This window comes from Erigeron canadensis, chromosome 1 (assembly GCF_010389155.1).
Source record: "Erigeron canadensis isolate Cc75 chromosome 1, C_canadensis_v1, whole genome shotgun sequence".
Classification (NCBI taxonomy): Eukaryota; Viridiplantae; Streptophyta; class Magnoliopsida; order Asterales; family Asteraceae; genus Erigeron; species Erigeron canadensis.
Genome location: NC_057761.1, coordinates 30109559 through 30128208, shown reverse-complemented (window position 1 = coordinate 30128208; position 18650 = coordinate 30109559). Strand labels below are relative to the sequence as shown.

General features: G+C 32.3%; 1 protein-coding gene across 1 annotated transcript; it reads left to right on the top strand.

Annotated features, from left to right (window-relative positions):
* The first annotated feature begins 10878 nt into the window (after window positions 1–10878).
* LOC122589416 (replication factor A protein 1-like) lies at window positions 10879–13605 on the top strand. Its single transcript, XM_043761713.1, has 10 exons — window positions 10879–11022; window positions 11110–11377; window positions 11473–11569; window positions 11911–11998; window positions 12148–12215; window positions 12305–12443; window positions 12522–12733; window positions 12822–13125; window positions 13223–13258; window positions 13405–13605. The coding sequence occupies exons 1-10, from the start codon at window positions 10879–10881 to the stop codon at window positions 13603–13605; spliced, it is 1557 nt and encodes a 518-aa protein (XP_043617648.1).
* Window positions 13606–18650: the final 5045 nt, after the last annotated feature.

The window sequence follows — 18650 nt, the reverse complement described above, 5'->3', positions numbered from 1 at the left end:
GCTGGTGGTTTGCCTAAACTTTACCAAAGCGTTTCCGATCTAGACCACGAGTACATCAAACCTGGCCGAAAAAAAGACGCCCTCTTAAGACCAACTACACCATCCCTTCCTTTCGGCCCTCCACAAGTCCCTTCCTTTTATCCATCAAAGAATGGTCCGCGGCTAATACCCCAACCGAGGGAGCCATTAATCTATACAAATGTGGATATACATATTGCACGTACGGCATGTTATCTGCTACATATGGTTCTAGATGCTCTTGTGGTCGATCAATGGACACGTTGGCGGCTACTAACCCAACTGAAACGGCTACTACTCTTTACAGCAGCAGCAGTCTTTTTACCACTTATGGCTGTAGTTATTTAACGAATAGCACTACAAGAAAACCACCATTTAGCGACACACTATTAAAAGACGCTATTTTGAGACTCAAGTAAAAACTCGTTTAGCGTCACCTTGGTTTTGATCGTCGCAACTCAAGTCGAAAACCGAGTCGCAAAATGTTCCTAGTTTACGATGTCGCAAATGTTGTAGCAAATTAAGACGCTATTTTGCGATGTCTTTGAACACATGGCTAACGTCGTCGCTAATATTGCGACTTATGGATCCACATCGCTAATGATGTCGTTAATTTGCGTCTTTTTATAAACTTGTCGCTAATGGTGTCGCTTGTTTCATAATGTCTTATTAATAATTTGATTTGATGTAAAACGAAAAATATTTCTATAAACTTACCATAGCAATTTTTGTTGTTTTTGCCTAATGAAAAAAAAAAAAAAACTTTTCTATTTCCATAAATTAATAAAGAAATATGGCTACATATATTTATTTTTTTTAAAAAAGAAGTTAATATCATGGTCAATACCTTGTGCTCAAACCTTTCACCAAACCAAACCAAACACGTCACTTAAAATGGCAGATCTAACTCATCATCATCAATAAAATCTCATAGATCGCAGCTCCACCAGACACTAATTTCCGAACAGTATTTTAAAACATTCGTTAAACTTCACCAATTTCACAAACCTTCATTTTTCTCTTTTCAATTACTTTCCAAATTTCACACCACTAATTTCTAGGGTTTCGCCATCATCGGCGTCGTCTATCTGCCATATCTCCGGCGTATATCGGTCGTCATCTCGGTAGTACCTCCGCCATAATCGCTGCCGCACGTCCGCCATTCTTCGTTTCTAGTCAGTTGGTCGTCAGACTATTAATAAGGTGTGAGTTTATAATCTCTATCTATTTGCTTTATTGTGTGTGAGCTATGACATATTCTGGTTTATATATATTAGATTATTTATTTATTTGATTGATATTTGAATTTATGTATAATATATATATATGTATGTATATAGCTTGGATACCTTAAATTAGGTATAAAATTGAAAAGTCTGTATAATGAAGAAACTTGTTTAGAACGCACACTAATTGTTCGATCAAATGTCTAAATGAAATATAGTATATGTTGATGTTTGGCTGAGACTGTTTGATATTGTATTATGCGTTTGTTTCGATATCCATGAGGTTTGTGATTGACACTAATTGCTCGTTATTGCTGCTTGGTTTTTGTAGTTAAGTTGTTTGCTCAATTTGTTTGCTAGAGTTTATAGATCACACCCATGTTACAATATGCACATATTGGCCTTTCCAAAACAGCCTTCTCATGGCAACCAAATGCTGTATCATATTGCGTCATCTGCGAATATACTTCGAATTGTAATATTCATGTTGCCTAGAAAAAGAACATTAGTTATGAGGATGCATTAAATGGACTTAAAGTTTTCATGTGTACAAGAAACATGTAGTTGGGGCATTGTGATGGTCAATCTTGATTGCATTATAATATTTCTGACTTCCCTTCGTAAAACTTGTTACTAAACTTCGTAAAACTTGTTATAATATAGCTTTTATAATCTTGTATAAGCTTTGAGAAGTCACTTCTTGCAGCATTTGGATCAGTCCAGTTTGTTTCAAAAATCGCATTTTCCTACCTTGTTTTGAACAAAACAGTGACTGCCAAGTACGTCTTAAATGTGCATCACAATCTATCAGGTTATTTCATTTTTCGAATTGTCATTTTGTTTTATTCTCATTTGAAATTTACAGTTACACATAAGAGAGTTGGTAGAGAAATACAATATCATTACCTTTCTTCTTTTAGTTTACAATGCTTTTCTTAATTTTTTCAGTTTACACATGTTGCACTTGCTCATGAAAGCCGGAAAGGTCATGCTCAAGAAACGGATATGTGGTCACTTAAGTGGTGTAAGAAGGCTGTAACCTTTTATGTCGAGATGTTTACTTTTTTTTTTTTTTAGAAGTTATACTTTGGATGTTAAATGAAATATCTTGTTATGTAATTTATAATAGTTTCGATTCGGATATTAGATCCTTCATTTGTATAATTATCAAAAATGATATGGAATGTGAAAATTTTTGCTATAATTAGCGTTACATCTAGCGTCATGTATAGCGACTTGTCTCAGATTAGCGACAAGGTTACCGTTATAATTGTCATGTCGCTAAATAAAAGTTAGCGACTCGATGTAGACAACGCTATTATTGTCGCTACTTTTAGCGTCTTACATATTAATGACGCAAAAATCTGTGACTTTTTTCTAGAGACATCTCACTTGACATCGCTATGCCTGTCGCTAGCTTCAAATATGTCGCTAATCAAGTCGCTAAACATGTCGCTAAATGACATTTTTCTTGTAGTGTAGGACCAGGCATTTTGAGAGTGGGAGGATAATCAGGGGTCGTGGACAAATAATGACAAATGCTGTCACTGACTATGTTTCAAAATCCCAGGTGGATACGCAAGGAGGGTTCGTGAAGGAATCGATAACGTACTTGGTGGCAGATGATTTAAGTGTTTCTCCTATGTCTACAATCCTCAACATTTCTTTGATTAACAAGTTCAACATCAAGGATTTGGGTGCTTTAGAGGAGAAGGTTGTTCAAATCGCCATGGATGAGGTAATAATTAATATTATCCGATTTACTTTATATTTCAATGAGTATATGAACATAATTGTTATGCGAGAAATACGTTATGTAAACTCTTTAATTATAATTTGATATAATCTGATATAACTCGAAAGACGGCTTGTGATGGATTCCTGCATCTGTAATCTTCTTTGCAAATTACAAATACTGTTCACCGCGAAATCTTCTTAACTAGGTAGCATAGTTGTCAAAGGCGAGAGCCTCTTGCCAAGGCTGAAACCCAAGGCCTAAGGCCCACTTATAAGCATCCGTTTACATTTTCTATATCTATATCTATATTCCCTTATAAAATAAAACTCTTTTTTTATTTTAGGTAATTCTACCCTTACCAGCCTTTGACTTTTTATGTTTAGCCCTTAATGAATTAATTTACACTCTAAACGTTTATTTTAATAATTAACACTTTAAATCCTTATCTTCTAAAAATTTCCAATATCACAATTACACCAACCTACACCACTTGACACCGCCACCACCACAATAGTACCATCACCGACACCACTAGACCGCATTCCCCATTAACGCCACCGCATTGCGCGGGTATCATGTTCGTTTCATATAAATAAACCCTTTGTATCTCAAGGACCTTTTAATGCGTGTCAAAGAAAACATCACTTACTGCATGAATCTTTGTTCCACATACATCAATGTCATCATCCATCAGAGAGTAATGTTTTTTCTGATTTTATGTTATTAAGACTCTTCTTCTTCAGTTTGGTCGATGGTTTTGAACAATTTGGATTAAATAATTTATTAGGCCCTTTTTGGTTGAAAGCATCATGGGTTATTTTAATGGTATTTAGTAATTTGAATGAAATTGGTTTGTTTTTACCTAAGTGCGCGTTTTCTTTTTTGGTCCGTGTTTTTTTTCGCTTCTCGCCTAGGCCCCAATATGGGGTCATTGCGCTTTGAGTTTGCTTTTGCTTTTTGACAACTATATATGGTAGGTAGTAATTTTTTTACTATATTAAAAAGACATCATATACGGTGATACTAGATTAATATAATCACCATTTTCCTTAGTAATTTATTACAGTATTACATTTAATTTCCTGAAGTAAGATGATGTTTTAATTAATAATTAAACCGTCTTGTAATAGTAATGTAGGGCCTGGAGCTATTGAGGTATTCCATGAATTCTAAGACAATCCTTACCAATGTATTCCTCAAAGAGGTGGAGGCGAAGGTGAAGGTGGAGGCGAAGGTTAAGGAAGAAATCGTGAATTTGGACTCGGACTCCGACAACACTACTACAAGAAAAAGGACCTGTCGCGGAGCCCCTTGTGCTCGCTAAAGGCCCCATTTGTTTATGAGCTTAGAATGGGTGAAGGTGATCAAAAGGAGTGCATCAATAATTTCTTTGTTTTGCACATTAGTTTGGTACTTTAGAGGTTTCAAAAGGAGTGCATCAATAATTTCTTTGTTTTGCACATTAGTTCGGTACTTTAGAGGTTTCAAAAGGAGTGCATCAATTCAACTGGTAATAAATTCATATGCAATTGGATATTTCTTTCATTACTTGTTAGTCGTGTTTTTCTTTTCTTGGATTCCAACTTTCCAAGTTGATTTAATTATTTTTCAAATTAAGGATATATATATATATATATATATGTTTCATTCTTTTGATGCATCTTTCTCTGGGGTTACTGGGCTACGATGTACAATTGTGTTACTTTGCTTTGCTTTATATCATTACGTAAAATTAAGTGTGTTACTTTGCTTTGCTTTATATCATTACGTAAAATTAAGTATCTCTTTTTGAAAGAAAAAAAAAAAACTTGAAACTTTCTGTGTAAAACTTGCTTAAAGTATATGCATGAAAATTAGGGATATGATGATGAAAAAAACAAAAAACAGGATTTGGTAGGGTCCATCAGCCATGGTCCATAGATTAGTTGACCAAAGTGAAAGTTTAGAACGTACCTTTGCTTTAAACTTTGAAAGGTTCTATACATTTTAGAAATTATTGGTTCATAACGGAAATAAGTTCAGGAAATAGAATGAAAATATACTAGGTTATACCTAGTCTATATGTGACACATAAATAATGGGACAATCTCATATATCCCCCTCCTAAACTTCAAAATAACATATTTATCCACTTAAGCAACTTAATATCATATTTACCCAAACCAAACCTTAAAATTTATAAATTTACCCATTTCGTAAATTAAAAACTCAATTGAAAACTAAATTCTCATTTTACCCCTAATAATTAGAAAGGTAAAATAATTATTTAATTTTTTCAGCACTAAACTAAAAGATTATGAAAGAAATTGCATTTTGTTATACATAACTTTGCATATCAATGAATACATTGGTCTCAAACTTAAATTGGGTTATTGATTTTTAAGACTTTAAAATCATTTTAAATCTAGTACATGTAACGCTTTTATGTTGTCTTCTACTAAACTACTAGCTCGTTTATCTTTTATTATTATTATCTGGTATATAAAAAAACATGGTGGATATATTAGCCAAAATTCTATACCAACTATGTAAAATGTCTATTCTACATAAAGTAGAACATAGAACCTGATTTTTAACAAACTGCTTTGTATAATTTCTTTAAAGCAATGAAATAAGTGTGGTTAATTTATAAAGTCAGGAAAAAAAAAATTTGATCCTTTAAATAGTATAATAATTGTTGATAATTAAATTAATCTATGGTTATTAGTAATTTTAATGATTTTATTAATGAAGGGTAAATTTGAAAGTTTTAAGCTTTAAATTGGATAAATATGATATTAAGTTGTTTGAATGGGTAAATATGTTATTTTAATGTTTAGAAAGGGATATATGAGATTTTCCCCATAAATAATCGATTATTACAAACATCAACTGATCGTAATAAAATCTGCATTCTAACAATTTTATGTTTGTTTTTTTTTTAAACATCAACTGATCATAATTAAACCATTCAACTTTCAATTGGTTCTTTTCTTTCTATAATATTATATTTTTACGGTCAGGGAAAAGATAACTTTATTAGCACCAAACATACAGTCCAATATTATAAAGAAGCCCAACAAAAAAATTACAAGAAGCCCAACGTTTGGAAAAAAGAACACTATGATGATTAAACATTTAAATGGTGAAACTAATTTGGTATAATTAGCAATGTTTTGAAAACCGGACCGGAGACTGAACCGGTCTCACAATATTTTACTGGTCTCACAATAATTATTAATTAGTTATCCTCCACTACTTGTTCTCGCAGTTTCTCTGGCGATAACTCCCCCATCAATCCATCACCACCACGTATGATTTTTATAATATATAAAATGGATTCAATTATTCAAATGGGCCTAGATTGGTCTATTGTGGCTCATCTCCAGTAATGGGTTCGTATCAATTTCACTTAGGCTAAACGGAGTGGGCGGAATTCCCATTTTGTCGCCCAAACTTTCGTCCACCATATCGGCCCGTGTTGCCGATTGCGCCCCAAAACACAAGCGGAATATTTATCTCACCCAATTCGTTGCACCCAATTTAAAAAAAAAAACTTTTTTTACATTTCATTTTTATACTACCATCTATATATAAATACACTATACCTTTTACATTTTTGCTTCTGCTAACTCTTTCTTTCTTTTCTTCTTCTCTTTTCTTTACATTTGTTTACAATGTTTCCTAATAAGAATAATAACTTTAACCCTTTCAATAATAATAATAATCGTTCTATCCGTCCTAAGAATCAAAATCAACAAGACGTAAACGATCCTAATATGCTACCAGACGCGATGTTTTTCCAAATGATCCAACAAATGGGTGCTACGCCACTACAAATGTCGGGTTTTATACCATATTATGCGGCACAACAAGATGGTTTATACGGTTTTGATGAGATTACGCCACCACAAAAATACGCCGGGTTCATTTTTTGGTAACTTTATATATTGTATTTTACTTTTTATATAGTAAATAGTTTATACATATGTCTTTATTTTTTATATATATAATTTATTTTTTTGGTAACTTTATATATTGTATTTTTTGCAACTATATAGTTTACATATAGTTTATACATATGTCTTTCTTTTATATATATATATATAATATTATGTCTTTCTTTTTTTATATAATATTGTGTCTTTCTTTTTTTTTATATATAGATCGACAACAAGTTGTCGACACTCCATCGCCAAGACAATCATCTTCAACACCACCATCCCCAAGGCCTGTTTCCCCCGATGTTGAAATTGTACAAGAAACTCAACCCGAAAACCAAGCGGGTGGTTCAAAGCCCAAGAAGCGTTCACACGAAAAGAAAGCCCCGGCGAAGTAAGGTTGAGAGCACCCCAAGGCCTGTTCCCCCCGATGTTGAAATTGTACAAGAAACTCAACCCGAAAACCAAGTCCGTGGTTCAAAGCCCAAGAAGCGTTCACAAAAAAAGAAATCCCCCGGCGAAGTAAGGTTGAGAGCATCCTCGACTTGGCTTGGCTATCGGTTACCAAAGATCCGGAGGAAGGTATACGTTTTTATATAAAATTCGGTTATAATTTAATACACATTTTTGTTTTTTTAGCCAACTATCTTTATATATGTATATTTAATTCGGTTATATATACATATATAATACGCATTTTTTTTGCCAACTATATGTATATATGTATATTTGATTCGGTTATTTATACAAAGTAATACGCATTTTTTTGTTTTTTTAGCCAACTATATGTATATATGTATATAAAATTCGGTTATTTATATAAACTAATATGCATTTTTTTTTGTTTTATTTAGCTAACTTTCAAAGAGAAAAGACGTATTGATTGAGGATAACGGATGGTATGAAAACACTTTTAAAGAAGCGGAAGATTATCGTGACGCGGAAGGTGTTAGTGCAAAATGAAGGAATATGCGTCCATTAATCTAAAACTCAATTCAATCTACACTCGTCTCACCAACGCGAACAATCATTTAAGTGGTGCAAATGATTCGGATGTGATTAAAAGAGCTCTCGCCGAGTATCAAGGGACTTACAAAACGCCTTTCAAATATTTGGATATTTGGGATAAGATTAGATGATCGTCGAAGTTTCATTATGTGACCGACATTAATGTTAAGGCAACTCGTAGAGAACCGACCACCAAAAAGTCAAAAACGTCATCATCCAACGAACCACAAAGTCAAGGTATAAATTTCATTTTTTTTATAATTCGAGTTTTAAAAAAAAAAAAATTCCGTCCTTTTTTTTTTACTAATTGCAAACATGTACAAAGGTTCGGATGCACATGTCAACTTTGATCCAAATGACATTACCGAGGATGAGTCGGCGTTTCCAGAGCACCCGTCCGGGAGAGAAGCGGCTAAGAAAGCCGCTCATGGGGGGTTGTCGAGTTCGTCCGGCAAGGGAAAAGGGGTGGCTAGGTACTTTAGAAACCATAAATAGAAGCCCAACGATAAATCAGAGCTGACATCCAAACCTGTTCCGATTCTCTTAAAGTTGCAAGTCAACTTCAACTTTAGCAAGAGTTTCAGAGCTGACATCCAAACGATTAACATCAGCTAATTTAAAACCAGAATCAACAACATTTTGAAAAATAATTCACTATTAAGTAACACTTTGCTCCAGTATCGAACAAATTTATGTACCAATAGCTAAAAATAAATCAAAATAATAGAACGATAACTAAAGCTATAACCTCACGGCAACTCTCAAATCTACAAGTAACCACTTATTCAACAAACTTTGACATATTGTAGTTAAAAACGCCCAGTAATATACATTTTAAATTAATTTCAAAGTAACCTATAAATTGATACTGTTTGTACTAAAAAGGTACTCTGTTTTCAAAAATGTAACAAAAATCAATATCAATATCACTACATTCATGTACAATATATTAATAAAGAAAATAACATGTCTTCTGAACAACATAAATATTAGTAAGTGGTACAGTTAAAAAAAAAATTTTGTCGAAAACATTTGCGTCACCATCAATTTAGTATGATTGTGATTTGCTCTAAACCAAGTATATTTTCTCAACTACTCATTTGAGCTAATTCAATTAGACTTACAATAGATTTTAGTATCAGTTTATCAGAATATATGAGACAATTTAGATATCGGATTGTCGGATAAACTTATATTCACTTTTGTCATATATAGGGTGTAACAAAGAAGCTTACATTCTAACCATTTACCGAAAAACAAAAAATCTCACATTCACAATATATTTCAAAGAAAAAGTGATTTCCATATGAGGCAAAGATAACAGTATAATTCAATCATATGAGACAATTATGGTGTTACAATTTTTGAAGTTAAGTAAGAACCAAAAAATTGGAAAATAAAAAAAGAAACCTAAAGTGAACAGATAAAAAAGCCCTTAATTGAGAATACCTGTAATGGATCAGAAAATTGCCATTTAAATCTTAAACTGACAATCTAAAAGATTAGAACACAATTCCGTCAATGATATAAAAATCATCCCTTCAACATCCACTGGCCTAGATAAGAATCCTAGGAATGGCTAAGTAAAATTGATGAAAATGATGTTATTGTGGACGCATATTTACTTTCAGTTTGGAACACATCGTCGATTTGAATCTTCAATGGAGGAAATTAACTTGATACACCCCTTTTATTGTTAACCCTATTTTTTTAGATTGGGGATTTGTGAGAGATTGTCTAAATTGAAACATAATAATAATTGAAACTTGATGGATCTAACCACATACACCGTTGATGTTAATAATGGTTATTTAAAATATAATTAGTTTTTCACTTTTGTTTTTGAACGGCACATTTTTTTTCACTTTTTTTTTTTGTTAAGCTAAAGAAACTAAGAAAGAGCTATGCTGCCACTTGGCAAATTTTTAGAAGCATTAGTATTAAGAACCTTGTTTTATTAAGGAGAGAGACTTCAACTGATCGTAATAAAATCTGTATTCGAACAATTCTCTTATTTTTAAACATCAAGATCATAATAAAATCATTCAACTTTCAAGTGGTCTTTAATTTTATTTTATTTTTAATTGTCAGGGGAATTGGGGAAAGATAACTTTGTTTAGCACCAAACATACAGCCCATTATTACATTGAGGAGCCCAACAAACAAATTATAAGAAGCCCACCGATTGAAGATAAAAAAAAAATCAAAGATGAATAAATGGTGAAATTAACTAATTTGGTAAATTGAATATCACAATCATTTTCAAATCCTGGTTGTTAGAGAAATTATAGCAAATCACAATTCATAATACTCTTATCATTTACCTTTTATATACAGTATAATAATTTAAATTTATTTACTTTTTATATACCTCCCTCTCCTACTAAAGGACCGCATCACCTAAGCCTTATGTGTCAATTGCTTAAGCCACTTTCACTAGATTATACACATCTTATACACCTAATGGCTTATGTCACAATGTGTTTAGTGTATAAAATTCGTATGTATATGTATATGTTCAATGTAGGATGGCAGGATGCGTTTATCTATATGTTCAGTGTATAAAATGGTATATTTGCAGGGGATTATGTAGTTTCCTAGGTTTGTTTTGCAGGGAATTGTAGTTAGTGGAGGCTTATGTGTGTGAGCATTTAATGAATTTGGAGGGAAAGCCTAAAGCAAGTGTTACAAGAGCATCTTTGTAGGGAAGTACAAGATCAGCACACAAATCACATCCCTAATTAAATGCTTAATGGGATTCAAAATTTGATTTTAACACTAACCAACTCACATATAGAGTAAATCTATATATATATATATATACATATATTTTGAGCGGGATTTTGGTGCATAGAGATAAGGAATGGGATATACATAACCCTGATTAGTATTATTCATATCTTATTATTTCACAACCAAAAATCTGTAAACTCTCTCTCTTTGTCTACTTAATCAGTTTCTCTAAACCATGGCAAATGATAATAATAATGATGGCAATCTAAGCTTTGTTGAGCAACTTGATCCTGGGCAATCGTTTTGGAACATCAAAGTTAGATGTATTAAGAAGTGGAGACAAAGCTATAGGCAAGACTATGTCTTCATCGATGAGAAGGTAACTTGATTTGTTCATATAATCTTGGTTGATGTATTCTTGGTTTAATATTCATAAAAATTCATTCTGTCTTATGCTTGATTTTAGGGACATCAAATTCAGGCATGTGTCAGGAATGAATTAATTCCAAACTTTGAAGATCTTATTAAGGAAGATGGTGTTTATGTTCTTCGTAAATTTGGCGTGGGTGTCCAGGGTGATTTATATCCTGTTGTAGGTCTAAAGAAGAAGATCAACTTTTATCGTTGTACCTCTGTGACTCCTGTTGAAGCATTCAGTGGTGATCCTTATGGGTTTCACTTCTGGAAGTTTGATGACATTAACAAAGGCAAAGCTGTAGAAGTTAAAATAGTTGGTTAGTGTTACTATTATAGATATTTCCAAATTAATTGTCTATATATATATCTTGTTCAAGTTTTCATAATATGAACTACATTTTTGTATATGTAGATGTTCTGGGTAGGCTTGCTTGGTGTGGTGATTTGGACATCTGGACAACTAAAGCTAAAGAGACTAAAAGACTCATATTCGATTTGCAGGACTTGGAGTAAGCTCTTTGATATGATTTATTCATACATATGATTAGTATTTAATGCTACACATGATTAGTATATATGATGAGTATTTAATGAGTATAGATATGTATGATTAGTATTGAATGAGAAGTGTATTTATTGTCAATAGTATGATTAGTATTAAATGAAATAGATATGTATATGATTAGTATTCAGAAAAATTCATAAACATCAATACTGGAGGATTACATATGCATATGATTCAGAAAAATTTTAGACCATCAATAGTATGATTAGTATTAAATGATTACATATGTACTGAGTTGTGAAGTGTGTTCTGCATATTAACTCTAATTTTGTGTTGCTTAAATAGGGGTGTTGTGCTTAAATGTACTTTTTGGGGTGACTTTGCTAATGAATTTCATAAATATGTGTCTTCTAATACTCAAACTAATGAGATGGTGATTGTCATCCTGCAACATGTTAGGGTGAAACTATGGAATGGTATGTGTACATAAATCTTTAATACTAATCAAGCCCTGTTTTTTTTTTTTTTTTGTCACTGATTGGTTTTTTTGGTAAAATGTATGCATAAATGCTTGGGGTTCAGAATGATAAGTTTAGTACTCGAATTTTTTTCAATGAAGATCTTGATGAGGCAAACAAGTTAAGAAGGAGGTTAATATCATACTTTCTCAATTAAACTTATACCATTAACATGCATTTTGTAGTTTAAAGCATCTGTTAATATTCTTATGTTGTTTTAGTCTGATAGCCAAAGGTGATAAAGAGGGTACATCAACAACTTTGACCCAATTGTCAACTCAAACTAATTACCCACTTCGCAATGATTTCTTGGTTGTCACTCCTAGAAAGTATGTGGAAGACATTCTTGAAACTGAAAAGGTAGTTACCCCATCTAATAGACACACTCTTAGATTAAAGGTGTTTTTGATGCTAAATAATTATTGTTTGTTATTATAGGACAAATTCTGTGTGGTACTGGCCACCACTACAACTCTTGAACCAGAGTATGGTTGGTACTACATAGCTTGCCGCACTTGTCAGTTTAAAGTGTACTCAAAGATGGAATTCTTGACAAAGGCCAGTGAAATACCTGAAGGTTTTGAGGAAGCACCAGGAGAAAGTATGTGGTGTGTCCAATGCAAGAACATGGCTAATTCTATGATGCCTAAGTAATTATTCTTTTATGATTCATTATTATCTCAATTTTTCAACTTGTATAACTACAAATTTCTAATTCAATGCAAAAATTATTATTAGGCTTAAGTTTCAATTTAAGGTCCAAGACAAAACTGGTTCTGTATCTTTCATATTGTTTGATAAAGAGGTTATGAAGATTCTAGGAATTTCTGCAATTGATATTCGTGATAGGCAACTTAAGTCTGATGATATGGACTCATTCCCTCATGAACTAGATGGTTTGCTTAACAAGTTGCTCGCTTTCAAAATCAAAGTCTCTGCTTACAATATTGATAACCAGAAGTATGTATATACTATAAAGCAGTTTACCGATGATCCAGAAATCATATCTGAGTTAATGGAGAATGATGATGCAAATGATCAGGTTACATAAATATTTTTACATGCATTACATAAATAAAAATGAGAGTTACAAATGTAATTGTACCTTGACATTGTTTTGCTATGTTATGTTGCTTCAGGATATCCCAGAACCTCAAGTTGGTGAAATTGATACTGTGAAGCTTTCTGAATCTTCCTAGTGTCTAGTTGATTCAAAGGTGAATATATGTACATTGGTATTTCGTTTATATATAAGCATATTTGGAAGTAGTAAAAGTATATTCCTTAATGCTTGGTTAGTTTTTTTGTAATTTGTTTGAAGGATGCTGCGTCTGTTACCGGAGGTTCTTTGGCATGTGAGGTTGTGAAAGACACTGCAATCGGTCTTGGGAAACGGTCGAATCCAGATTTGAATGAAGATAACAAGTCCTTTGTTAGCCCTGGTGTTTCTTCTGAAGCTAACCAAGACAAGACCTCTACAAACAAAAGGGCGAAGAAGAAGAATATGAAATATAATGCATAGATGCATTAGATTATCTGCCCAGACTTATGTATTTTGGTCAATATATTATCTATGTATTCAAGACTTAATTCTCTTTTGGTCATGTCCCATATTGTATATGGGACTTGTGTTTTAATGTTCTTGCTACTATATTTCAACTCTAAGTATTCAACTCTATGCATTCCCAGTATTTAAGTAATCTAAATGTTATATGTGTTATTTCTGGTATGTTAAGTGACCTACTTGATAAACTGTAATTTTTATAAAAGCATTCTACTTAACTCTCAATTATGACTTCTAAAGATGAAAATTGTAATTGAAATTGTGAAAGATTTGAGACATTGTAATAAACAACATTGTACCAGAAAACTGTTTGAGTCAAGCAACCTTGTGACTTTTATGAAATCGCAATTCTTGGTTAAAAGTCCCTAAATGATTTGAGAGATTGTAAGACACATCCATTTCCAAATTGAAATTGTTTGAAAATTTGAAAAAATTTTAAATGAGAAAGTGTGTTGTTAAAATGTGATTGGAGGGATATAATTTGAAAACTACCTCTTTAAAAATTTGAGAGCTCAAAAGTAGTTAAGATAAATTTTTAAAATTCCCTCTCAAATATAGTCTCCAAATTTGAAATTGGTTTCCTTTAATAAACTTCAATCTCCACCACCAGTTAAACTTTAATAAATCACGGTAGATATTTTAGGATTAGATTAGACAATATTTTCAGATTTAACCCATTACTTTCGGTGGTTTATAAAATCAGCACCAAATTTTAGTTTTCTAAAATTTTAATAAAACATATATTTGTTAACTAGGTCTTTTACCCGCACGATGTGCGGATTTTTTTTAAAGCAGTATAATAATAAACTATATTATGAAACATGAAAAATATAGTGACCTCTAATCTTTGGATGATTGATTATGTAATGTGAACTCCATGCATAATGTTTTAACATATAAATAGACCTATTTTGATACATCTATTATCGTCTATTAGTTCATATAGAGTATATTATTTGCACATCATGATGATTGAATCTTTTGACTACATAGAGCTTGATGAATGTTTAACTATTTGTTAAATAGCAATTATATACATACACAAAATAAAGCTTAAAAAAAACCTTTTTTATAAAATTACTAATGTGATTAGATTATATTACCATTCATCCTAAATACATACAAATGGAATCAATAACAAATGAATTTGTAATCGTAAGTACAATTCTAACAAATATAAAGATTTAGTAATATAGAATTTGTAATCGTACGTACAAAGTGACGATTTTATTAAAAATAAAAATAAAAATAAATAATAATAATAATAATAAATAATAATAATAATAATAATAATAATAACAACAACAACAACAACAACAATAATAAAGGGTATGTAAGAATTTGTGGATTTGTAATATTCTTGTCAAATTAATGTTGATTAATCCCATAAATATATTGTTTTTCATATACGATATATCCAATTTTATAGTTTTTATATTCTAATTTATACTATATTTTCTATAAAAAAGATTGATAATTTAAAAAAAAACATGAAGATGCCAGATAGGATAAATCTTATGTGGCAACATTTAAGCATAACTTTGATTTAGAGAAGATGACTTAAAAGGCTAGGATTTCTACTATTTTAATATTTATATAGACAATTTTTTGTTTTAATTATTTAAAATTTTTTCCAAACTTTAGCCCGTGTTTTCACACGGGTTCTACATCTAGTATATATATATATATATTATATTATACTGTACGTGGTATATACATAGAGAGAGATCTCTTCACTTATACGCTAGGCTATGGCTACTTCAATGCTAAGCTTGAAACTTCTAATTGATAAAAAGGGGAAAAGAGTGTTGTTTGCAGAAGCTAGCAAAGAATTCGTTGATTTCTTGTTTAGTCTGGTTACTTTACCAATCGGTACCGTCTTGAGTCTCTTAGACAACAAAAACATGGCTGGTAGTTTGCCTACGCTTTACCAAAGCATCTCCGATCTAAACGACGAGTACATAAAATCTGGCCAAAAAAAAGACGCCCTCTTAAAACCAACTACACCTTCGCTTCCTTTCGGCCCTCCACAAGTCCCTATTTTACCCATCAAAGAATGGTCGGCCTCTTATAAGCCATCGGCTACCCCAACTAGAAATACAGCCACTTTTTACAAGTGTGCGTATTCATATTGCTCGCCCAAATTATTGTTTTCTACAAGATCTGGTTCTATATGCTCGTGTGGTGCACAAATGAACGTGGTGACGGCTATCCCATTGGCTACCCAAAATAGTACAGGCACTTTTTACAAGTGTGGTTCTCTGCTTTGCGCGGGCAAATCATTGTTTTCTGCAACATATGGTTCTACATGCTCGTGTGGTGCACAAATGAACATGGCGACGGCTAACCCATTGGCTACCCAAACTAGTACAGGCACTTTTTACAAGTATGATTCTCTGCTTTGCGCGGGCAAATCATTGTTTTCTGCAACATATGGTTCTACATGCTCGTGTGGTGCACAAATGAACATGGCGACGGCTAACCCATTGGCTACCCAAACTAGTACAGGCACTTTTTACAAGTGTGGTTCTCTTCTTTGCGCAGGCAAATCATTGTTTTCTGCAACATATGGTTCTACATGCTCGTGTGGTGCACAAATGAACGTGGCGACGGCTAACCCATTGGCTACCCAAACTAGTACAGGCACTTTTTACAAGTGTGATTCTCTGCTTTGCGCGGGCAAATCATTGTTTTCTGCAACATATGGTTCTACATGCTCGTGTGGTGCACAAATGAACGTGGCGACGGCTAACCCATTGGCTACCCAAACTAGTACAGGCACTTTTTACAAGTGTGATTCTCTGCTTTGCGCGGGCAAATCATTGTTTTCTGCAACATATGGTTCTACATGCTCGTGTGGTGCACAAATGAACATGGCGACGGCCAACCCATTGGCTACCCAAACTACCGGGTCAGCTAGTCTTTATATGTGTGGGAATTGCCGCAACAACAGCACTCTTTCTACCACTTATGGTTCTAGTTGTACGAATAAACTCGGTCCAGCTGGGACGATAAATTGTTGTGGAAAAATGACCATTGCTGTCACAGACTATGTTTCAAAATCACAGGTGGATACACAAGGAGGGTTTGTAAAGGAATCGGTAACGTACATGGTGACGGATGATTTAAGTGTTTCTCCTATGTCTACAACCTTTAACATTACTTTGCTTAATAAGTTCAACATCGAGGATTTGAGTGCCTTAGAGGAGAAAGTTGTTCAAATCGGTACTGATGAAGTAACTCGTATTACGTTTTTTTACTTGTATTCTTTACATTTAGATTTATCGATCTATAATTAATTTCAAATATTTTTACATTTGATCAATTTACAAGATTTTCTCGGTTACATATAAAACGGGTTTAAAATAGACATCAGAGATTCGGAGATAGAATTACACTAAATCGGTCTAATTGCATGTAATTATAATGTAGGCTCTGGAACTCTTGAGGCATTCCTTTAATTCTAAGACTGTGCTTACCAATGTCTTCCTTAAAGAGGTGGAGGTGGAAGTGAAAGTGAAGGTGAAGGTGGAGGAACACGTGGACTTGGAGTCAGACTCCAACTGCACTACGACAAGAAAAAGGTCCTGTCGCGGCGCCCCTGTACGGCGTCGCTAAAGGCCCCATTTGTTTATGAATTTAGACTGGGTAAAGATTGAGGAACTCAGACTCAGACATTATAGATCCAGTCCATTTTGTATGCTAGCCGGTTCCGTAATTTTCTTTTGTTTATCGGCCACACCCATTAGTTTGGTACTTTAGAGGTTTCAAAACGATTATCAATTCAAGTAATAATTTCATATGCAATTGGATATTCACTTCATTAATTATTTGTTATTTTTTCTTTTCTTGTGTCTTTCAATTTAAATCATGGATTTGGTCTTCAATTTAAGGATATGAATATGTATCGTCTTTGTAAGCTGAATATTGTTAATTTTTTGAAAAACTAACCCACGTTATATGATCAATAATTGTATTTTGTATGTAAATAAAAACAACGAGCAAAAGTTTGAACATTTCCAACTGTATAAAGCTAATCTGTCAATCACTCATTCAAGGGCTTGATTTTGTTAAATTTGTTAATCATTATTACCAAGTTTAAATTTGTGACATGATGTAAGGTTAATTTCATGTTTTCAAATTTATAAAATTGCAGTAAAAATATTGCGCAATGTATAATATACTTCGTGCAAAACTTCATATTTTAAAAAGATATACTGTATCATTTTTGTTAAATAGGAAAAAGATTTGTTAGAATATTATATTAGGTGTCTTACTTTTTTGCATTGTTATGTTCTAATTAAGGGTTTAGTATCTTGGATGAAAGTAATTTTTAAATTTTTCTGAATGTAATTTTCATATAGTTCATTGTATATAACTAACTCATTTAATTAAACGATTAATGTAAAAGTTTATACGTGGCAAACTATATGACCTGTCACGTAGACGTTTTTTATTGGTCAACGTAGAAACTTTACACTAATCGTTCAATATAGCGGGTTAGTTACATATAATGAACAAAATGAAATTTACATTTTTACAATAAGAAAAATAAAAAACTTACTTACACTCCGGATACTTAACCTTTAATGAAAAGAAACTTTTTAAAAGATGACCATAGATTTGTTTTCTAATGATGTCTATAATATAGGAGGTTGGGGTACACTTAACACCTTTTAAAGCCTCTTTTGAGCCTAAAACTCTTCCCTAATTATTCTGGCTCTTTTTTCTTTTTTTTATGATTTTTTTGGTTTTTTATTTGTTTATTAAATTAAATAAATATATTTAAAACTCTATTATAAAGTTTTTTCTATCAAAACAAATCTTTTTCAATCTTAAAGATATATAATATCCTTAAAACTTTCCCAATAAATATATATATACACAATTACCATCTAATTTTCCTTTTTAAAAAATTTATGATATGTACAATCTAAACTTTTATTAATCATTTTCATTCATTTATTCTGTTGCTTCCTATCTTTAATTAACAAAATAGATTT